The following is a 25,321-nucleotide window of genomic DNA, read 5'->3' as shown; positions in this document are numbered from 1 at the left end:
CAGTAACCCTATAACTCTCTTAACTTCCCTTCCCTTCCCCCTTCTCCCATCCCTTAGCTATATGAGTGCAGTCAATTGCTCCTATAGTACCAGGGAAAGGATCACCGGATTGCTCAAATATTTGTCTGACCTTTTGCCTATCTGCAGCAGTAAAAGGAAATTTGACCTACGTCTGGAGTAGTGTGTCGTTGATAGCCGATGAAACATTTAAGATGCATCGGCTAACCGACGACTGACAGACAGCCAAGCCCCACTTCCAAAATCTTACTGCAGTACCTGTGAAAAATTCAGCACTTTAATAATGTATCTTATTTTTTCATGGATTACATAGTTAATTAAATGTACCTCCCACATGTGACTGGACAGACAGTCCATATGAATGGTTTATTTATGCAGTTCATGCTCTCTTTTCGGTTGTAGGATGGGGGATAACGAAATGGCCAATTTCCTTAGATATTAATAAATTCACGAACTCCGTTTTCCCCATTTGGTTTGTGGTTTTTGGTTTCATTGTGGTTATCTTCAAAACCCACAATTTCGAGCGCCAGCCATTTTATCTGAAAGTTATTTTTATTTATGAAGAAATCCTCAATGGTATGTGTAGTTAATTGTAAATTAAATCACTTTTATCTGACATTTCTGGCTTTCGACATGTTACGTACTTTACAAATATCGCAATTACGTGCATTATTGTGCCACAAATAAGTCACTAATCATGTTTACAGACAATACTTACGATAATATTAAGTTTTCTCTTGTTAAAACTACGCAAATATTGTTAATTGTCAAAACGTCACAGTTAAATGAAGCCAATTCTTCGAAAACGATAGCATTAGGCGGGCTGAGGCGGGCTAACGATAGCTCCATAAATAAACCACTCTTCGCGGAAGGCTGAGTTTTGGCGCGCAATCGAAAATCTAAGGATTCCATCTGTCATCGAGAGAACCGGAATCGCTTAATACGAAAAAATCGTTAATTTGAAGGAAAGGACAAATTTAATGTCGTTAAGTAGAACAAGAATCGCCCTCGAAGAGACTTTTCTTCCAATTTTCTGACATTTTAGGACCATAGACCAGCTGCGTCTTTGGCTGCCATAGATATACCAGGAAATACCATTGTGTCTGCATCGTTCATGTTTATGTCCGTGGATTGCCAAAGTGTGAAAATATCTACTTATTTGGGATTATTTTTATTGCATACAGTGTATGAAACTATATTTTTCGTGAAGATTTGAATGTTTATAATGTGGTTATGTTATTATGACAGTGGAAACGTGGACTGTGCTTCGCAAAAATGGTTAATATTTTGCCTCGAAATTGTAAAATGGTTGTTGTGAAAGTAGGTACTTTACAATAAATTATTGAGAAATTCTAGAACGAGTTTTGCCTTGAGGTGTTTAATAATCCATAGTGAAAAGATTGTAGATTCCACGGAATAACAATATTAAATGGATCCGATGACAGCAGGATTGCCTTCTCCGTAGGTTTTTTGTTGATGAATTTGTTCAGGAAATTGAAAAAAGAGACTTATTGAGGAAACTGGGACGTAACTATAACACTCCTTTAAATAACTCTTCTTATATTTTTAAATTGTATTACTGTTGGTTTTTGTAAATTTTACTGTATGTTTGAAGATTTGACGTTTTGTTTTGAGCAAAATAATACACGAGAACTTAAAAAACATACGTTTTTTATTATTATTTAAATGTCAAACATAATAATTGAAAAAAAATTGGTTAATGATGTTAACATAATCAATTATTAACTACCGTTGAGAAAATCGCCTCAAGATGGCTTTAATAGTATTAAATTAACAAACTGAGCTTCGTTATTTGTCAGATCAATTAAATAAGGATCACACATAGATAGACAAAGTAAAGGTAAACAAATACATAAACACGGAAAAATCTTTTAACAAATCGATGGTGCTTTTATTAAAATTATGTATTTTTATTTCGCGTACTAACTAACGAATGAACTGAAAACCTTAATAAATAATCATCATAATATTTTAAAAGTAACTATAATAATATATTCGTGGTTGAGTCTAATTTACCCACACCTCCCTCCTTGAAAACCCGCCAGTGAACGGGTGCGTTGTCTATGGAACATTTATGAGTGACTTTTACCACTTATCAAAATAGAACGTGCCTGATGTTTTCGTTTGCAAATGACATCAATTTGTCAAACTTTATTGTAAATATTCTTTTGCTTCCCCGTCGAGTTTCGGTGCACTATAATTGTTACAGTTTTCGTTTACCGCTGATGTCCCTCCGTTGAAAATGTTATTTGAAGTTCATGAACGCCATCGGGAAGTTGCGAAATATTTGGCAACTGAAGGAATTTGATGGAGAGCCAGGTAACCATGGTTTATTTTTTTCGCCTAGTGACCTTATAATCAGATTTAATCATTAATATTAATGTAGTGAATTAATAATCCCCGCGGTTATGGTCTCAGTTGCATTAGCCATTTCAAATATCAATGGCGAAAGTGTGCAATAAGATCAACATAATACAACAAACAATGGCAGTGGTGTGAAATTTTTACAAACGCAGAGAAAATTTCTTTTAGAATTAAAACATTTTTCATACATTATAATGTACTTTTACGACAGTTACAATCAATTTGAATGATGTAAATGTTTTAAAAAATGTCAAGTTTTACCAAAACAAAAATTTATTCCACTTATCAAAGTGATCATGTTGTTTTGAGATGTTAAACTACGTGTTTCTTATTATGTGTAAGTTACTCTAACAGCACGTGATATTTTTATAGGTACTAGATTACCTATTTATATTTTAATTCTTCACATTTTCCCATAACCCATAATATATTATTAAATACAGGTGTTTATAGGAATAATAATAACATCTACCTATGTGGTGATCAGTGTAATACTAGAAACAATTATTTCCATCGCTATGTTATTATTTAGAGTAGGTATACCGAATAATATTAATTAGTTTTGTTCTTCTCAAATTCCATGGATGCTTTAAAAAAAAACAACACTTAATTTCATCTTAAATATTTAATGGGGACAATTATTTAAGTCGGGGGTTTAAATAAACTTGAACACAATTGGTTTTTAGGGTAATAGTTTGGGTTATTTTATTAATGTATGCATATTTCCTAACCTTCAAACTCAACTTATAGAAAAAAAATGTAACTTTAATGCATCTTTTACCATCTCCCACGACATAAATAGTTATTTCTTCTAATAATTAAGTTGAATACTAAAGTGTTATTTATAATTTTTTTGCATATTAAGCGTGCAGCGGAATTCAACAAGTTTATCATACATTTGATTAAAAAGACCTTCAAAGTGTATTGAATTGTATTTAACCTATAAACGAAACGGTAAACATTTTATCACTTGTTTGTTGAAGCATAATACAGTTTCCTAACTGTCAAAATTATAGAAATTGTTGTTAGTTTTATAATAAATTAGATAAGAATTACATAAATATTATATCACGTGAATCATAAATGAATTCAATAATATTTATGTTATTAATAGCATAATTTGTATTGTGGCTACAGTGATAAATAACAGATAGACATTGGCCTAGTAAATTTCTTTTAAAAGGTGTTAATTTATTTATTGGTGTGAGGTATTAGTAGTGTGCGCGCCGAAAAGAGTTTACCTTGAATTTCCAAACAGAAAAGATAACATAAATTTCATGATGCCAGAACTCACTGTCTTTTGCTTCTAACAAGCAGATTTCCGATTTATACTTTATTGGATTATTTAAACGGGCCTTACAAAATGTAGTTTACCTAGAAACCTTGCAGATATTTTCAGTATCGCCCTGGTTAAAGACCAGAATTAAAATGTTGCTTGAAATCCTCTATGCTCTTTTGGTGCCAGATCTGAGTAGCCAATCACAACCTTCCTTCTCCCCATCTCCTTTCCTTCCCCGGACAGTTTGAACTCTTGTACAGTATTCACAAGCTATGAAACTATATTTCTCTATAGTATTTATAATCAATTTACTGGAATTTTTTTTTTTAAAAGTCAATTTAGAGGAGCGATGTTTGAAGTTTTATTTTTACATAATTTTGTCTTAAAATATTCTGAAATATTATTTGAAACTAGCTGAACCCTGCCACGCGTTGCTGCGACTCAGTCTGTTTTTGCAGATAGAGAAACAATACCGTGTGTTGCTTTTACATCCAACAATGGCGCTGTTTTTTAAAGAAGCATTTTTTTACCTGTCACAGGTGACATCTATATAATATAGCTACATAAAAACACTTGCATATTTGAATGCAACACTGTGTCAAAATTTCAAAGCAATCAGTGAAGAACTTTAGAAGATTTAAGATTTTGAACAAACAAACATTAACATTTTTATAGATTATTTTAAATAATATCTTCATCTCCACATAAAAAAATGTTAACTCAAGTTAATCATCGGTAGTCAAATAGTAAAAATAACCTGGCCTCAATTGATCAACGCTATTTCCTCTGTGATAATAAAATCCTTATCATTCATTGGTAAATCTACAAGTTTTAAAGATTAGAAAAGTAAATAAAACTTATGTACCTGGCACAAACACGTCTTATGTGTGGTTTGAGGTTTTCGCTTAGGAGTTATGTTGTTTAATAATTGTGAATAAAGTGATTGATTCTTGTACGTTTTTGAGATGATTTAGAATGGTAAATGACAGAATGATGTAGTCGCTAATAAAAAGTTATTGAAAGAAGAATCTAGTAGTCCACAATATGGCAGTGAGGTTTGAGACTTGCAGAGGAAGGGTGAAGGTGTAAATAATGAACGACTGTACAATCATTACAAATGTGGTAGTGTAATATAACAAGCGACCGACAAGATACCCCTCCACTCGACTCCTGATAGAGTATAAGGTCTTAAACATACGACAACTCCACCTAAAATTTTCGCTAATACATTTCCTGTTCAAATATAAAAACAAAACTTTCTTACAACACAACTACACCACTAGAACAATAACCAACGGTCACTACAAAGTACCTTCACTACATACCACGTCAGCTCAAAGACAATTTTTCTTCCTAGCTCCTAAAATCTTTAACCTTATCCCTGAAAACCTAAAAACCGTGAGTCAACCCCATTCCTTTAAAAAACAAATTACGAAATGGATCCTTACACACGGAATACATTACAACTACAATACCCGTTCATTCTACTATCTATCAATTTAATCACCTTTCAGACAAAACATAATATATCCTTATTCCTTAACTTAGTGGTATAGTATGTACATAATTAATTAGTGTGATCTATTTACTAATAATTTCTCAAATTTTTCATCTTCTTATAATTCTCCATCCTCTTCTTGCAACCCAAACTAGCTATACGTCATTTTTCTTTTTTATATTATAGTAATGTATAGATTCTATGTCCGCAAACTGTAAAATTAACTCGCCATAACACAGGGTCATTCCTAGCATGGAGGGTGAAATATCACAAAAAACCACATGTACTCTCTAAATCATGTATCAATAAAATAAATAAATATTAAAAAGGGGACGCTTGATGTTTAAGACATGCAGATAAATGGAGAAAGGAGTATAGGGGAATGTTTGGCGCCAGAGTTACTGGTGAAAGAAGTTTATCGAAGTATAGAAGACACTATCCATCCTTTATATCCATAAATACTAATAATTCCTCTCCTGGAATATGCTTTGCAAATATGGAGTCCATATTTTGCGAAAGATACGGAACTAATAGAGAGAGTGAAGAGACGATTATAAAAATACCAAGAACTTTAAAAGACAGGCAATATGAAGATAGACTCGAGGATCTAAGATTACCAACATTAAAAGAATGAAGAGAAAGGTGTGACTTGATTGAGACTTTCAAAATTTTAGTTAGTTAATTAGTCAGAAACAATTTGTAGCAAAGCTCTTCCACAGACCATCAGACAGAACTCAACTTACTTTAAATATAAATCAGATACCAAGTCTCCTGGATCATCGAACAAGACAGATTTTATTAAAACTAATTTATAAGCATGCATTCTCAATGGTATGATACTGATTGTTTTTTTAGCTTAAACGTAATATTGTGTTTTTATTTGTATTTATGTTATAAACTGTTATATATGTACTGCTTATATTATAAACTGAGCCTGCTTTCAACACAGGAGTTCCTAGTGAGACAGGCACAATATATCACCCATTAATAAAGATGAAACTAAAAAAAAATTACAAAACATTACTCATGTACTTTTGCTGTGAACCCAAGGATTTCTTTGATCATATTTATCTTTAATGTATTTTTTTTCCTTTTGTTTCAGTCCCACGAATCTCCGTACACCGACTGGCGCTTTATTAAATTCAACTCCGTACATTTCACCACTCAAACAGAAATAAAGGGAAGAAGTTAAAAATCGGACGCCAAAATGGTATGACACACGGGAAACAACAAATATTCACAACATACCATGAAATTGGCTTCTCAATTATAACTCCCGATCAACTACAGCCTGGATTCAATTAGCTCGAATGATATTGAGCTAGTATAGCTTCATAATTCGATTGATAAGTTAAATCTGAGTTATTAATTAACATTTTACAAAGTATCGATTTATATCTCGTTATAATTAATTTCTCATAGCACAATCAGTATGCTGGTGAAATCATATTATAATTTATAGAGTAAGCTAGGTAGTCAGTCTCCGCTAGATCTATCCTAGTCTCGGGTAGTTTGTTTGTTTGCTAGCGTGAATCTGAGTGGTGTATGATGAGCGATGATAGGCATCCAGCGAATAACCATCAGAATGGCGGCAAGAGCCTGCTGAGAGAGTCTCCGGACGATGTACAGATCCGGAAGAGCCCTTCGCATCATGGGTCCAGTGAAATCAACTCGCCGCAACATTTATTTACAACCGTAAGTGATTTAAAAAATTTTCACGCACAGTTAATTATAGTGAAACTCTGTTATAAGGTTATGGGAAAACCTTATCTTCATCACAGCACTATCTCATTGCCAATTTTCTCCACTGGCTGTGGTCCCTCGTCATAGTCTAGTCCGCAGTCCTTCCCATCCTGCTCCAATCTTCTTCCACACATTCTTTTTTCTCTTCCTCGGTCTGCCTCTTCCATTTTGGCACCCAATTGGTCATAACTTTTGGTGTGCTGTCATTTGGCATCATCAACACGTCGCTAGCAGTATTTGAGACTAACAGCATATTAACCCTTCAGGCCTCTAGCATATTGACTGCTACATTTCCTAAAGTTGTCATTAAGTCAGAGTATTTGTGTGTATTTCCACATCTCAATAAATTCCAAATAAATCGGATATTTCTGAACGTATACGAAAACTAATATTCCTTAAAATTTTATTATTATAAATAAACATATAATTTTTAAAGTTTTAAATCTGTCTCACCTATCGTTTTTTTGTCTAAACACTGTACCAAAATTACTGATTACAAAAAAAACACATATTTTTTTTAGAAAAATGTATTACTGTCACCTCATTTTTTGTCGTTTCTTATACATAAAAATAAGGAATAAAAAATTCACAAAGTTTTTTAAAAGAACCTTTGGTTTTATAGAGGTGTACATTTTAATTATTCTGTGGTTAACTTCTATATTTGAATGTAAGACTTGATGTTTTTATTATTTTCAAAACTGTTTAGTTCATATTTCTAAGTAAGGGAGACAACGTTTTCTATAAGACCATATGAGCTGTTCCGAAAAACAAACAAATTGACTTTACGGATAATAACTGTTTGTTCAAAACACCGATCAAATTAGCCTGAGGAGTTAAGATGGTTATACATCTACTGAAATGGGATTTGGAAAATTCACATATTAAGAGGAAATAAGTGAGATGAGTGAGTGAGTTGGGTTAGATTAACTTTTACTAGATATTATTATATTATAAATACCCTAGGATAATAATAATACGCCTAAATCCAGTAAAGCACTATTTACCCGTAATGTAATAAAATATTAACATTTTTTACTCATAAAACATTACTAAATTCCCCAGCACTGACTATAACTTCAATTTATGGAGTCGTATTACAAAAGTAGGTGTTTAACTTTGGCTAGTAATTTTATACAATAATTTTAAAGTTGGGGTGTTGTGAGAACTATTTAAAAGTTTTTATTAAAATATATGTATTATTTTCAGAGATATACATGTTTAAAATAAAATCCATTTTCTTAAATGGGACCCTCATTTTTGTCTGCATGAAGTATGTCAAGAAAGCTAATCTGCAGTAATGTTTTCATTTTTTATTTAACGTTTTTCTAAAATGGTTTTGCAATTCAAATTGTGGACAAAGATCATTTATATTTCATTTTTCATGCAAAAGCACTCATTAAATATTATTACTATGCGGCAGATCTACCGAATCGTTTTCAGATTATATTATGAATATTAAATTAATTATGAGTCATACACAGGTTGAAAACATAATACTCTATTTATAAATTACCGGTAATGTCTGACTTCGGCCTGGTTTCCACATTATTTTTTCCTTGTTGAACAATAAAATGGTTGAGGAATAAATTAGGTTTTTCTTATTGGTGTGTAAAGTCTACAGAGTCAGCGGCGGCCAGCAGAATACAATATGAGAACACGTCTGTTTGGGGAAGAGTCTGTTTTTTTTTTTACTGTATTGGTTATGGTTATGTTTAAATGGGGGGAGCACAACATTCCTTAGCCGCGACAATGGCATCCTATCTTATTTTATTCACATTTAAACAGATATTTCAAAGCTACATAGGTAATTCCATTAATGGAGGACTCAACGCAGTTGACCCTAACAAAAAATTGTCCACAGAAGCGAAGCTAGCAATCCACAATGGAGTGCTGATACCTACCCTGAGTCATGGAACTGGCAGAGAAAGGATGAAAGTAGACTGAATGATGTAGAAATGAGATCTCTGAGGTGTATGTGTGGTAAAACCATTTATGATCGTGTTAGAAATGTGGAGATCCCCAAAGAGTGCAAGGCTGATGTAAGAGTAATGAGTAAGATCAAGAAAGGGACACTTAGATGGTTTGGGCATGTAGAGCGAATGAGCGAAGAAAGGAGTGTAACGAGAATACACAATGCAAATGTGAATGGTAGCAGAAGTCGGGGACGCCCGAGGAAGACATGGCATGACCAAGTGAATCAGATACTTGAGTAAGGCCATGTCGAGAACCAGAATAATAGAAGAGTGTGTATGAGATGATGTATGAATGTGAATGAGGCAAGGAGTGTGTGCCAAGACCGAGTTTTTTGGCTGTCCGTCCTCTCTGCCTACCCCTGCGGTAAAGGCGTTATTGTTAGTTAGTTAGTTTTTACATTTCAATTCCGAGTGATGATCTTTCACCAGGGCGCTACTGAGAATATCTAGAACTCTACCACGCCAGTTCTCCCCCGAACAAGATACAAGAAAGGCCATGTATTTAAAATTCATTAGTGAATTCTGTATCAGCGATTTCCAATTTATATTTTTCCCACCCACATTCGCATTGTTGAATGCACTTTGTGAGCGATTCTTTGTGATCCACTGGCTGTGGGATACGGGAATAATTGATGACTCATTGTTATTGAATCGAATCAATGATTAAAGAGCTATAGAGGTTGTGACATTGATCATTGGGTAAATGGTTTAGTAAAGCCAATTTCTAAGTTAGCCCTGCCATTTTAGGATCGATAATGGCTACATAATTTTTTATCTCAACACATTTATGCCGGGTATTTTTTGGGCCGGCGCTACGCTGTCTCCTGGCGAAAATAAAGGTCCTGCGCGAATTTTTTAATTTGTTTTAAATCGCTATAGCTTCTAAGTAACTAGTAACTCAGCATACCCAAGCTATAAAAGTAGTAAAAGAAAATCGAATATTATTTGAAATTGAACTCTATTAACCTTGTAATATGTTTATTACGGTCCGCCTATCAATATTTGTCCATACCTGGTTTCTTTAAATACGCCCGACATCTCTCGCTCGCTTACACATAGGAGTTGAGTGGGTGCAGAACTGAGATATAGATTCGAATCGAGTTTCACTGTCATAAAAACCCTCATTCCAGGAATTGAATTATTACAATAACAAATAATATACTTACTATACTTTTGTTGAAATACCGATGTAAACGAAAGGCACGAAGATAAATATAAAAAGAAGACTTGCATTACGATTTGATAATGATGTACATATAGTTGGGACCTTTACAAAGAGATTGGTATATAATTTCATATAAAAACATTGAATAATTCCATCTTTTCTGCCATTGAAATGAGGCCAGCGCAAAAGGTAGAACTACCCTTCCCTCCGTTAAGCATCAATCGACCGAACGGGTAGAATTGCCTTTCCGGACGAAGTGTGTTAATAAATAGCGTACGTAAATGTATAGGAAAATGGGAGATAATATGTTCCATTGAATGAAAACCACTCTTGAGTGTCAAAAAATTAAATAAATTATTGTTTATGACTAAACTATTATTAGGTATTTTATGCAAAAGGTAGGGAAAAATCTAGAATTCTTATAAGAATGGATATTACCGTTACACTTTGTTGACCAAGTTATATCAAAATCGTTTAAAAAAATACCGTATAAAAACAGAATTGACTGTAATAAATTTATTGTTCTTAATACCGAATTGAAAACAAAAATGTCCCGAGTATAGAATAAGTATATGCAAATATATTATGGACTGAGCGACGAGCGAAGAGAAGTCTTGTTTTAACTCAACCATTTGGCATTTCATCTGTCTGTAAAAAAAATTGTTACATTCCGGTGGTGGCCTTGTTGGATACTACCTTTTTATCCTGCCAGAGTTCACATGATCGTGGTTCCCTCTACGAGCTGTGAAATCGGAATAATAAATATAATGGTGGGGACATTTCTTTGGGCAAATTGTTAATTCATTATTTGAAATAAAAAAATGTTATTTATGTAAAATATTTATGATTTATAATTAAGTAGGTGTTTAAGTACCTACCTAAAAAAATTATGATTTCAAAGAAAATTTTGTTTTTTTTTATTAAATTAAGGGAAAATTGGGAACCTACTTTTTTGGGCGCTGATACTGTTCATAGAACTACTAGTTTTAATAACTTTACTGAATAAATTTACCCTTGAAAAATGTCCTCCACAACACAGGTAAACTTCAGCGTGGAGGACAACATATCATCTAGAAAAAATCAAATCAAAATCACAGACATTCCTAAAAATAATTGCAAAAGTATGTTTTCTAAATTGACGACCTCCGTGGTCGAGGAGCAAGGCTCTCGACTAGCAGTCCGAAGGTCGCAGGCTCAAGGGGTAGGCAGAGAGGACGGACCGCCAAACAATTCGGTCTTGGCACACACTTCTTGCCTCATTCACATTCATACATCGTCTCATAGATACTCTTCTATTGTTCTGACTCTTGACATGGCCCGACTCGAGTATCTGATTCACTTGATCGTGCCATGTCTTCCTCGGGCGTCCCCGACTTCTGCTAATCTGGTAATTCTGGTAATCGACAAATAATCGCCATTCAGGCAAAGGTCACAAAACAACAAAATATATTTTTGAGATACTGAAAATTTTAAAAGCTAAAATATGTTATACTAACTTTAAAATACGGTTTTGAATATCTATTGGAAATTTAAAAGTTTTATCTACTCGCATAATAATAGAAATAAATTAACAGCATTCAAATACGATTAATTCTCCAGCATTCAAACTTAGATAAAAGATAAAGAACTTTTATATTGATTTATTTTTGGGGTATTATGCCATGTTGCGCTACCTCCTTCTTTATCCAACGTTTCGGACAAAATAAATCACTATAATACTTTTGACCTCAAAATATGTTGAGCATTTGGTTTGGTGACTTTGCCTAAATGGCGGCAATATATTTATTTATTTTTGTTTTTATAATATTCATTACATTTTATGCAAGAAAGCCTTTGACTGTCCAACTAGGAAGGTTTCCCCTTTTAGGACAGTCAAATTAACAGCTTTAAAATTATCCTAGAGGAATACAGGATTTAAGAATAGAGAAAATAAGTTACAACTAGGCGTTCGTGATAAATAATTATCAGATTACATTTTTTAGTAATATTTCGAAATCAGTCCTGATCTAATAACCATTTTCTTATTTTTGGACCAAAGGATGACAATTCACACAGTTTCAGCGTGGGGGGATTTTGTCATATATTTTAGGACCGAGATATGAGAATAGTTTTTGATATGCCGCTCTGTTGCTTTTTTTTATATTATAGGTACATTTAGATTATTTATTTTTTTAACCTCTGGAAAACCGTTTGTGCACCAGGGACAATATATTTTTTCCCGCCGACAAACCGTTCATGCGCTGCTGGCATTGGAATTTCGCTCTAACTGGAATTTTTTGATATGCGATTTGACCTATATGCCATGAGATGTATATAAATTTTTTTACAACAGAATCGCTTGCACTTTAAACACCTTAGAGTTCATTTTTGATTCCTTTATTGATTTTTCTCAAAAAGGGTCTCCACAGGTTAGCATACATAATCAATTATTATTATTCTTAATATTCATATTAAGAATAATATTATTATTAATATTATTATTATTATTATTATTATTATTATTATTCCCAATATTATTCTTAATATTCATTAATGACATTGTAAACATATTTAAAGATGTACAAGTCCTACTTTTTGCAGATGATCTAAAATTGTTTAAAAGAATACGAAATATATATGATTGCCTAATTTTACAAGCTAATTTAGATAAATTTTTTAAATGGTGCGAACAAAATATGTTATTTTTGAACATTGAGAAATGTCAAGTAATACGATTTTCCAGAACTCATTCTCATATCTTACATGAATATAATTTAAATAATGTTAAATTAACACCAGTATCACAAATTCGTGACTTGGGAGTTATATTCGAATCAAACTTAACATTCACAGCGCATATAGATGATATAACTAATAAGGCTTTAAAGATTCTTGGCTTCCTTTGTAGAACCCTAACTGATTTTAAGTCATTGGATTGCATGAAAACACTCTACATTTCACTAGTTAGAAGCCAAGTGGAATATAATTCACCTATTTGGTCTCCTTTCTATAAAGTACACTCTAACAAATTAGAACGGGTTCAACACAAATTTCTTAGGTACTTAAATTTCAAGCTTAAAATTCCAATAGAAAACATTAATTATGTAAATTTGATGAATGGACTTAATTTAATTACGCTGTCTGACAGAAGAACCATTTCAGACCTAATTTTATTATACAGAGTCATGAACAACCTTATTGACAGCCCTGCCATCGTTGCTGCTATTAAACTCTATGTACCGACAAGAAATACTAGACAAAATACAACATTCTTTTGCGACACATATAAAACCAACTATCAGTCAAACTCACTTACCAATAGGATGCATGATTTGGGCAACAAGTTTGGTGGTATTATAGATATATTCCATGATTCCCTTTATAATCTTAAATTCAAATTAAACCAACACTTTGTGGAATCATACAAATTATTGTAATAGATTTAACGATTAGATATGTTATTGTAATGTTTTATATTATATTTTGTTCTTTGTTATTGTTAAATATTATGTTGTTTAAAATGTTTCTTTACGCCATATTCTTCAAAAACTACTTGTATATTTTTTTAAAATTCTTCACTTTTATAACTCTTAGTATAAATTCTAACTCGATAACTTATGTAAAACTTATTTATAATCTATGTAAAAGCCCCTATGGGCGTATAACAACAACAATAAACAATAAACAATTGAAATTCATACAGAAATGCATCATGTAATGTATTTCTACAGTGATTAATGAAATTCTGTCATTGTTATATGTAGGTTTGAAATTTCATCTGTATCAGAAATAAACACACATTTTTATTTCTTAGGTATAAAATTGTATTGCCATTTTTGCAATTAATACACTTAATTTTGTCAGTCTTTTGATCATCACAAATTCTATTATATCTAAGACTACCCCAAATATTGAAAATTTTGTGTGATTGAAGGAATAATAGACGGGAAAAAACATATTGCAAAAATTAAAAAAAACCTGACCAAGCAAGGTTTCAATTCTTCGATTCATGAACCCTCACCAGGATGATTACTGTCTTATATAAGTATCTTCAATTCTGCTTCTTTCACCTTTGAGTTGCATCCTCTTCCGTAGTATTGTCAGAGGACAATAAATTGATTAAAACAGATGATGTAAGCAAACCCACCTTCACTTTACGTTCTTCCTAAATAGTAATATATACTAATAAGTCTTGTCATCAAAACAATGTACACAACGTAAATATCAAGTATATTTTGCTAAAGTTTGTTTTAACGACTCTGTTTACAATAATTTTTCTGCGTGTTACAACTTGATGCCCTGTACCTTTCCAAACTTCCCAACAATAATATTGAGACTATGGTGTATGGCTCACCAATTTGGTAGTTGGGAATTACCTGGCTAAAGTTCTGGTCATTAAACACGACTAAAGCCATTTCAAGCGAGGTTTTTCAACCACATATTTTGCTTATAACAACATTAGCTCATCGATACTTTTTTACCTGAAATAACTGGTCTTAGCTGAAAATTTATCGCCTACAAATATTTGGCACTCATTAAAAGTCAGCATTCTGTGAAAAATAATTGCCAAGGTCAAGAATTCACTGACAGAGGTCACCCACCTCAATAATAATTTATTATTAAATAATGAGAATATACCAGCTACTACGTATTTTGATTATATGCAGTTTTTTTGAGTTGTGTGAGTTCAGTGCAACCTTGAAAATCTAACATAATGCATGCACGGGAAAACTTAAATCAGCAAAAACTTCGTATTTTATTGTGTTAGTGATATTATGTGCCAAGATTCTTTCAACTTACCTCGGTAATTATAGTTTAAGATGCTTTTGCTAGACCTGTTTTGTTTTTCATACTGGGATTCTTACATGTCTCACATGAATTTGGCCATGAAATTCAATTGATTGAGGATTGTTATAATATGATTAGGCGAGTCTAGATACATCTTTGTATGTCTTGAACATGTAGAGTTAGTGTATGTAGAAAGGAGTGTCAAGAGAATAATTAAATAAATTATGATTTTTAAAGACACGAAGATAAATTAGAAAAGGATGAATTTTAATACGATTTTTTATTGGTATACATAGAATTTTCATTTACGAAGAGATTGGTATACAATATTCGCTAAGCGGACAACACAATTAACTAAATTCAACACAATTACAAATCAACAAGCTTTTGAAAAGGGATATGAAGTGATGAAAAAAAACATAGGTTAGTTTTTTTTCATCGCTTGTAAAGACTATATATCACCCTTCAACGGTGTGTGATTTGTCACTGTGTTGAGTTATATTTTATATATTTATAGTTATCATGGAACCCATTATATTTGGTAGGATTATCAACAGTATTAGTTGCTTGATTTTATGTTATTTGAATTGTACACACATCATGGAGTCTTGGCCACCTTCCGAGAACTCCTCCACACCTGCCGGTCTCCAGCTGTTTACCTCCAGTTCCTTAACCCCCCGGGCCTCTGTTATAGTCTATCAGAATTTGTATGTATTTCCGCTTTGAAATAAAATCCAAATATCCCCATATGGAAAGTAAAAACTGTTTTTTAGAATTCGTATTTGAAAAATCTAAAAGCTCTGGAAATAAAACCAATTGACTCAGTAAACAATTAAATTAGACTTGTCAAATAGTCCCATTTTAAACATATTCCCCTCTCTCCCTCTTCTATCTTACCTATAAATACACTGTAATTCTGTTCTTGATTTAATATGTTTTTATATAACCCCGATGAAGGTACAGGGTGAACCGAAACTGGTTGGTTTTAAGTGTTGAACATATATACAATAATAATAATTGGATAATTTGTAGAGCGCCGTTTTTGTGAAAAATCACCTCAAGGGCGCTGGTAATATAGTGGTATTAGGACCAATTTTTTTAATTCTAATTATTATAAACAGTTATTACCCAATTATTATTATTAGAGTCAATTTGTTCGCTTTTGGGAACAGCTCATAAGGTCTCGTTGAAATCATTGCATCTCCCTTGACGTCTTGGTGAGAATTATGAAGTAAACCAGGGGTGCCCAACACATGTCGTTTGGTTGGCCAGAAAAAATATTACTGAGCTTATGTGGATAAAGTGAATAAAGCCAGAGATTGTGATTAATTCTCATCCTGGGTGGGTGTGTGGTTTCCGAAGTTACGATTTCTCTACAATATGTCGAATCCTGTGGGGGTGTCCTTTGCACTCACCCTCCCTCCATCAAAATCAGCTCAGTTGCATTCTATCTTCCTAGAAATGTGCAGAAAATATACCTGTTGAAATTGACTGCGTAAATAAATTGATAGTGCGGCCATGCACCTGGCACTTTTCAAGCAACAAATCAAAACCCCCACTGCCCGATGTCAATAACAAGAAAGTTGTAATTTCCCAAAATATAATACAAATTTGAAAATTTACGAGTATGATTTTTTTTATGAATACAAAAATCCAAAACATAGAAAGCTGAAAACTTCATTTTTGGCTGCAAAAAATCTTCAATTGGGCCGCAGTTTGGGCATGCCTGATCTAAACGGTGTTAAAAAGATAAATTAGGCTTTATATTCTAATCTAAAAGTTAGCTACAGAAGAATTAAAATGTAAATCTCTATGAAACCAAATGTTCAAACCCCAATTTGAGAAAAAATTATGAAACTTAGCGAATTTTTTACTAACTATTTTTATATGAAACATAAAACATTAGATGGCGATAATGTTTGTGATACTTAATATAGTATGTTTATAAATCTAATAAGTTGTGTTTTCTTTTATTTTTTGTACATAAAACATAATTTTACAACAAAATGCTATTTAAAAAAAAAATAATGATGTTTTCATTCAATATTTTAATATTCTTAAAATTATATATTGATTTCTATATAATAAATATGAAAATGTATTACATCACCTTTATAAAATACAGTTTTTATTTTTCAGATTCAGAAATATTCCTTTTATTTCGTTTTTATTGCATAACAGAAATACTCCGACCTTCTAACAGAATATGCCAGAGGCCTGAGGGGTTAACCCCCCCTTGTAATTTTCTGTCAAAATTTGTGTGTATTTCCGCTTTGCAATAAAATCTAAATTTTTTAAAAAAGACATTTTTTATTAGACTTAATTAGATTTTATAGTATGTATTGTAAACATAATTGTCACCTCACCTTTTCGTCATTTCATACAAATATAATTAATAAAAAATACACCTGGTTTCAAAAAGTTTTCTCAAATTGCGGTCGGAACCTTAGTTTCATGGAGGTATATATTTTAACTACAGGGTGCGGCAGAGAGGACGGACGGTTTTAAAAAAAATCATAAAATAGTTAATTTTTACTCAAAAACAAATTTATTGATGGAATCAGGTTCGCGAGGAAATAGCATTTGAGACAGTCAAGTGTGGAAAATCACATCACGCATGTGGTGGCCGAAATCGTTGATGCAGTGCTGGAGGCGTTCTTGGAAGTTCGCGTAGACTCTCTCCAACATTGCTCTATATCATAGGGGTGAAAGCGAAGATCCATATGCAAAATTCGCCTTACCGAACGATCACTGAGGCGAAATGCAGCAGCATGTTTCCGGGCAGATCGAGTCGGACTGCGAAGAAAGGCTTGTCGAACGCGTTCAATATTTTCAGGAGTTCGAACTGTTCGCGGAGCTCTTCTTGGTCTTCTGTTGATCAGTTCACCACACCTGCGAAGTGATTCAACCCAACGGAGGATGGTGTTTCGAGAGGGAACAGCTCTATTCCGATGAATGTTGAAGTGGCGACGAAACTCACGCTGTACGACGGTGACTGACTCATTATTTCTGACGAAATAATCATAGGCGAAAACGCGGTGCTCCACCGTCCACGGCTCCATGACGACAACTGGTAAAACAATGCTAGGAACTAACGAGTCAAGCGGCACCCCCCCCCCCCACCTCTCTCGTAGACGGAGTGGGAGAGTACTACCCATCTCAAAAACGTCCGTCCTCTCTGCCGCACCCTGTATGTTTTGGTTAACTTCTAGATTTGATTATAAAGCGTTGTGTTTTCTCTTTCTAACACTGTTAGATCATATTTCTCATTATGACAGTAAGAGAGACAACAATAACTTTGAGACCACATGAGCTGTTCCCAAAAACATTCAAATTAGCCGGAGTGGTTAAGCTGAGGCTGCGTTCTTCTCCGCACCATCTGATGTTTTTTGATCTCTCATCTGTGTGTGTTTGTTGTTATTTCAGAGCAGCGAAGCCGTCATGACCAACGCCAGTGCCGCCTCGCAGCAGGTCTCCACTTGTGAACCTCCGGGGAAGAAGTGGATTTGCGACTATTGCACTTATGAGAACTTTCCACTATCTCTGAAGGTAAGACCGGTCATTCCTTTTTTTTATTTATTTGAGTACCGCACAAGGGTTCCAATTGTTCACAACCCTCTGGAGCCAGTGTGACTACGGCATCCCAAATTAGGGTATACTGTGAGGCTGAAGGTAGTGAGGATGGGAATGAGTTGGAGGAGAGGAAAAGTACCTGGCTAAAGCCATTTCAAGCAACGTTTCGATTCTGAGTGGTGGTCTTTTAGCAGGGAGATACTGAAAGTTTCTTCACCTCTGAGACGTGCTGAAATTACACTATATAATATTTAAAATGAATAACTTGTGAAATAATACAAATTAATCAAATAAAAAGATGTTCACCCATTGTTTTGAAATGTCAAGTTACTTGGTTTACCCTGAAGAAGGAACAGTTGTTCCGAAAGTGGTTTAAACAAAGTTAATTTGTTTCATTTATATTCTTAAGTAGATAGTGATATTATCAATAATAATTTTACACAACTTTTATTGCAAATTTTTTCAACCGAGTTGGGCTTTGATTCCAAAAGGCTAGTTTTACAAGGTGTCTGGAAACTCATAGTACAAGCGGGAAATTGGTGAATCTACATCACATTTGGAGTCGATTTGATGATATAAGTTTTTCAAATCAAACGAGTCCGACCTAATTATTTAAGTCAAATTTGTAATAAAATCGGTCACTAGAGGGTTAATATCTATTGTCTTTTGAAATTCGTCGAAGCGTAGATCCGGCTCCAAAAGTTTTGGTAGCCTTTAGTTGCCAAAAAAATCGAAATGGCGAAGCAGAATTTTTTTTTTGATGCTCCATCTGATGTATAGATACACCAGTTCCCCGTTTGTACTAAGAGTTTCCTTACACTGTGTATTTTGATACAGTACTAGTGGATATGTGGTATCTTAAAAGTTTGTTGCTGAGTTTTGTGAGTTTTGCCTGAACATGAAGAATATAATATGTCATCAGCATGAGAATGAATCGTCTTTTTGATACATTATTTTATAAAACGACCCGTAAGTGGAAATAGATGGAATGAGTGCCTTAGTTCGGTGCAAAGTGAATTATTGCGGATGTCAATGACCAGCAGCTGCATGAGAACCAGTTGTCTTATTTCTCAGGCTCATTCTTTTGTTTGCGGCTGAATTCATTTCAGTGATGCCGTGCAAATGCATTGTAGCTTTTTATGAAACATCTGACACATTTCATACTCTTTTGTTATACCAATGTTTTTATTTAAGGAGCACGAAATTTGCTACCAAAAATTATTCATTAAAGTATGTAGTATATTGGAATAGACATGCATTGTCTCGGAAGCGGTTATCAATACATTAGTGTCAGTCTTTTTTCAATAGTTATTTGATAGATTTCTGTCATATTTAAGTAAGAGGTAGTTTATTAAGGCAAGGTAGTTTATTAGCGTTTTAATATTAGTGCCTGAACTTCACAAAATAAAATAAAAAACGTATTTTGTTTTTTTTTTTTAATAAATCAATACAGGCATGAAGCGGGATTTTCAACCTTATCGCCATCTGCATGACAGATATTTCAATGGAAGTTTCTTTGAAAAAGCCATCATCTTTTCGCTACCAGTGTACAGTCGGAAGACACCTCAAATGCGTGTCCATCATTTGTATACATATCCATCATTTATAATTCGCATATCTAAACCTTTTCGCAATATTAAAACTATGTATTCCCTTTACACCACGTATATCCGCCCCCACTTAGAATACTGCACACTAATTTGGGCACCGTTCTACCAATGCCATATTGACAGAATCGAAAGTGTGCAAAACAATTTTTTTTAACACATAAATTATAAATTCAAATTACTCTTTGCAAATAACACCGAATCCTTAAAATTTCACAACTTTACTCCACTTCAAACACGTAGATTAATATCTGATCAAATTTTTTTATACAAAACTCTGAATAACGGCCTGGACTCTCCTGAACTCGTAAATTATTTAAGAATTCACATACCTACAAGGCCAACCAGACAAAACCATTTTTTTCATTTGCCCGCGTGCAGAACCAACCTTAGAAAAAATTCTCCAATCCCCCGTATATGCGCGCAATATAACACGCAATTTAACAATATCGATATTCTTAATAATACTCTTGTGAAATACCGAAACGAAGTCAAACGTACGACCACAAATGTTAATTAAATTAATGCACAGTTATAGAAAAGGTACAACATGAGCATCTCCTGTCCCCATCCCATCTTCCTCTGCCTCTTGCCCTTTCCTATTCCTTCTTCCTTCTAATATATTTATATGATTTTTTTTCTCGTTTCTTTTTTGTTAATTTCATTTTCAGTTAATGGTTATAACTAATTACAATTTTGTATAATATCATATTAACCAACATTAGCATAAGAAACTATTTTGGCTTACCTCATATTTAACCTCTTGTATAACTCATCCTGTATAAAATTGCTGTTTGTTTCTTACAATAAATATATAAATATACGCTTGTCATTTGTTGCAACACACAATTCCCTGAAGATGATATAGGCTTAAAAAGAGACTTTGTTTAATATTTTCCATATTTCCATATTAAGGCGAAATAGGTAGACTTGACCTGAAATTTGGCATTTTTGAGGCCACTTTTAGACGTATGGACACTTTTCTTGAAAAAAACACAAATTGATTTCGAAAGATCGTTATTTTATCTTGTAAAGTAAGATGTAAAATTTTGAAAAATAATATTATTTACATATCATAATAAAGTGTTACCGTTGGACGATGCGCAGATTTGTTGCATTTTCAAAGGTGAAGTTGTATTATACAACAAATATTTCAAATCATATAATAATACAGTATAAACAATCAATAAATTATCTATCATATGTATGTATAAGAATTTTGTTTTTATTTCAAATAAAATTACTAATAAATAAATCCGAGCACGCGTTTTGTGACGAAAATCCCTCAATTGGACTATTTATTTATGGTCTTACAAATTGGTATAGTTCAGATTTTTTTAGAAAAATAATTTACCAAGACATTATTGAAACATTAGAAATAATTTATGATCAAAAAATATATTGTTAAAGTATATAATAGTAATTAATTTCGATTCGCGTTTGTTGTTTGTGATTGCCCCGGCGCAAGCCGAAATTTTATCATTCCCCGCTGCGACAGGGCGGCGAGCGGACGTCTATTCCACGACAACCCTCTTTTCAATGTCATACATATCAAATCAAGTAATACTTTAAAGATAAGTATTAGAAATAAAACTTACCGGTAATACCTTTCGGACAAACGAATAAATAAGTAAAACAAAAGATTTTTACTCACCTTTGGAAAACTCGTGTAAAATATTTAAAAAAAAACAAATTAAACAAATATTTGAATTTTTTTTTAAATGTATATTCATATATGTACCTACATATTTTATATGTACCATGTCAACAAACTGCATTTGTATTTATTTATGTTTACGCACTCCCACGTATAATTTACAAATATGTAACTACTTATTAGGAAGAAAGCTACAACCAAGAATTTAACAACAATAATTGTTATTTCATCGGAACCATGCTGTAGTTTTCACAGCCGCGCGAGTGGACGGCTCGCAGCGGAATGAATTCGGTATTTCTGTCTCGGTCTAAAAAAACGTCCGATCGCGAGACCATCTTTTAACGAAATTTGAATTCTCGTCCGCTGGTTAAACCACCTTAAGGTACACATATTACTTTATTGACTTGGGTATGATAGTTTTTTTCTAATTCAGAATATGTACTTACATCCACAACATTTCTAGTTAAATTCCATTATCAATCAAAAACTAAAAACGAAAAACTACAGGCCGCCTCAGAACAGGAAACCCTAGTGAGGAGGACTGTGAAAAAAATACAAAAAATATACTTATATTATACTTTAAACCTACATAATGTACAAATTTTGCTATTGATATTAATAAAAAAATAAAAAAAATAAAAAAATAAAATCTCAATTATAAATTATTCAATCTAAAAACCTTATCACACGTATTGATGAATGCCAGGTTCTTATGTGAACTTTATTAAGTGTAATTTATTTTGTCCAGTGCACAATGTGTCGAGCGGTAAAGTCCCTGGTGAACGAGGACATCTTCCGTTTGCGGGAAGCCGAGGAGAGCTCTGCCGGAGCCGCCTCGGAGGCCCCGTGGAAGTGCCCTGAGTGCCACACACACAACCCCCCCAGCGTCAGCGTTTGTCGGCAGCAGGGCAGCCACCATAAAGGTATTGATGCAATCTATGATGTTGGTAAACCTGGAGATTATTAAGATGATGTACAGAGCTACAAGAAATAGAAGAAGTTAACAAGTTTTTTTTTTTTTTTTACTTAACCTTTACATACCTGAAGGAAAAAAATCATTTATCACTCGAAGAGGGGGTCACTGGGGTCCCCCATATATTAAAGAGCGATTGTGACTTTTAAAATTCTTTTTGCCCTTTACAGTAACACCGAGTTACTAACTATCGTTTTAACCAGACGTCGCCCATCTTTGCCCAGTAATTAAGAATTGCAAAGTGAATATTAAACAAAAATAAAAAATAATGGTAAAAGAGATATTATATATCGAGCTTAGATATATATTAGAGATATCGAGCATAACTCAAATTGTTTTGTAAATTTTTCAATTTATATAATCTATTGTTTTGTATAAATTTTTGAATTCATATTCCTTTCTTACAAATTTAATTCGAAATCAGTTGATTTCATATAAAAAGAAAAATATAATTTGGTCAGTTATAACTGACCACTGTAGAAAATAGCTTCATTTAAAACATTTTTTTCTTTATTTTCACTATTTTTTAATTAAAGGAGATCAATAAATGACAGCGCCCTTGAGGTGATTTCTCACGAAAACGGCGCTATATAAATTAGCCAAATATTAATAAATATAATATATCGCAGATTTTTTCTTTAGGCAGTGAAATGTATTGTGTAGTGATTTCCAAATAAATATGACATGGTAACTCTGTATTCCTAATTCATTGTAGGTAATTAATTACCACTCATACGAAGTTGCGAAATGCTAAGTTAGGTTTTAATGAAAATCTTAAATAATGTTTTTTTTTTTTTTTTTTTTATAGTGAATACCTCACAAGAGTCCCAACTGCTCCCGTCTGGAGCCAGTGAGACTATGGCATCCCCAATTGGGGGATGTTGTGAGGCTGAAGGTAAGTGGGGAAGGGAAAGAGGAAGGTGGGGAATTTGGGGAAAGCTGTTTAGCAATATCAAAGTATAATTTGAGTTGAATTGATGAGATATATATTTTTGAAGTGACCTTCCGCTTCTGGACCCCTAGAGCCACCTCTGTATATAAGCACATTTATATCTAGGGAGGGAGTCCAATGCCCCTGGTAACAGTCTTAATAACAGTATATATATATGTATAACAGTCTTCCACTTGAAACAAAAATGAGGAAAATAAAAATAAATTCAAACACAAAATAAAAAATGGATTAAAGAACAAAAAGACAATATTACCAAAATTCTATAACATAAAAGAATAAAACATATACACACAACACAAAAAAATATATAAAACACGCAACACGCACAAACACATAAATCATTATAAATGCCGATTTACATTCTCTTTTAATATTTTTCTTTTAGTGTGATAATTATATTTTAATTTTTAATCTTTATTTTTAGTTTAAATTTATCTTTATTTTAATGTTGTTTTTCTTTTTTTTTTAAATGTATAAATTCTTATATTATAAAATGGGGGCCTCAGCACGGGTAAACAACCCAGTGAGGCCAATATTACTGAATTAAAATATGAAATATTGTAAAATAATGTATCAACAATAAAAAAATAAAAAATAAATGGTAATCCCTTTACCATGCTCTTAGAACATTAATAAACTTGACTAAATTTATTTAATTTCCAGCAATCATCCCTTCATTAGAAACCATCCAAGAGCCCATGTCCCTGCTCAACATCTCCGGGGAGAGTGAGGTGCCTCCCGTTCTGGCAGACAGCAGCCAGCAACCATCGCAAGGGCCAAAGAAGTGGTGCTGTCAGGTAATTACGTTTAACATTATGCATTATTTTTATAATTAACTGGTTAATTATCGATCAATTGAAAAGCATCGATAAACAATATAGTTTATTGTCTTATTTTTTTTCCAATTCAATGGGTATTTCAACGCTCTATAGTCCACGATGAAAATGATATTCTAAACTCAAATAACTCTTTTTTTTCATGCAAAAAAAATTAGTACAGTAAATACATTTGTTTAAAATTATTCACCCCGCCACGCTAGGGCTGTCCCTGTATTATTTATTTATTTATTAACGGACATCGTCCAAATTACAAAATAATAACACGAATACAGTAAAATGAAAAATACAGGATTAGACAAAGGTACATGAAAGCAAAGACATAAGGCAGATATACATAATATAAGAAAATAAAGTGACAAGTCGAATCAACTCAAGACTCCGCCGTGGGTCAGGACCACGGGACACTTATAATATTCCGTCACTTGTTTAGCGACCGGCAAAAATTATTCAGACTTCCCAAAAAGTTAAGGTTTTGACTTGAGTTGACCAGTCTACACATTCTGGACAATGGTGAATAATTTCCAAAATTTGTCGATTGATGGTTGTGGAAGAGCAGTTCATTATTTCTGAGTCTGTGCGAGGGGATATTGAAGGGAATGAGTTGCAGTAGAGTAGGTGAATCAATAATACCATTTATAATTTTTAAGAAGCAAATGAGGTCATTTCTTTCCCGACGGACTTCCAAAGGAGAGAGTCTTTCAGAGACAGTTGGGAGTCTTATGCAGTCACATTTTTTTATATTTCTTTGAATCAATCACTACAAACAGCCCTGAGGGGTGAAATTTATGCACAATATAATACTTTTAATGTATGCATAACCATGATTCATTACCACGAAACATTTTTTTATTTCAAAGTTAAAACCCGTCATAATCTCAAGCAAATTGTCAAT

General features: G+C 33.1%; 1 protein-coding gene across 3 annotated transcripts in view; it reads left to right on the top strand.

The window, feature by feature from the left end:
- The first annotated feature begins 2,123 nt into the window (after positions 1–2,123).
- LOC149411525 (ubiquitin thioesterase trabid-like) overlaps positions 2,124–25,321 on the top strand; it is a 45,700-nt gene continuing 22,502 nt past the window's right edge. For 2 of the 3 annotated variants that reach the window (XM_089646639.1, XM_089646641.1), the window contains exons 1-5: positions 2,124–2,358; positions 6,283–6,875; positions 18,255–18,377; positions 22,414–22,588; positions 24,254–24,387. In XM_089646639.1, the coding sequence (XP_089502765.1) occupies positions 6,726–6,875; positions 18,255–18,377; positions 22,414–22,588; positions 24,254–24,387 (582 nt within the window). In that variant the 5' untranslated portion in view covers positions 2,124–2,358; positions 6,283–6,725. Of the gene's footprint in view, positions 2,359–2,416; positions 2,741–6,282; positions 6,876–18,254; positions 18,378–22,413; positions 22,589–24,253; positions 24,388–25,321 lie in introns of those variants that run through there. The other variant, XM_089646640.1, reaches the window with a different exon arrangement.

Source organism: Hesperophylax consimilis, chromosome 25 (genome assembly GCF_061612785.1).
Source record: "Hesperophylax consimilis isolate HC1 chromosome 25, BYU_Hcon_1.0, whole genome shotgun sequence".
Classification (NCBI taxonomy): Eukaryota; Metazoa; Arthropoda; class Insecta; order Trichoptera; family Limnephilidae; genus Hesperophylax; species Hesperophylax consimilis.
Note: the sequence above shows the minus strand (reverse complement) of the source record. Positions and strands in the feature narration are given on the sequence as shown.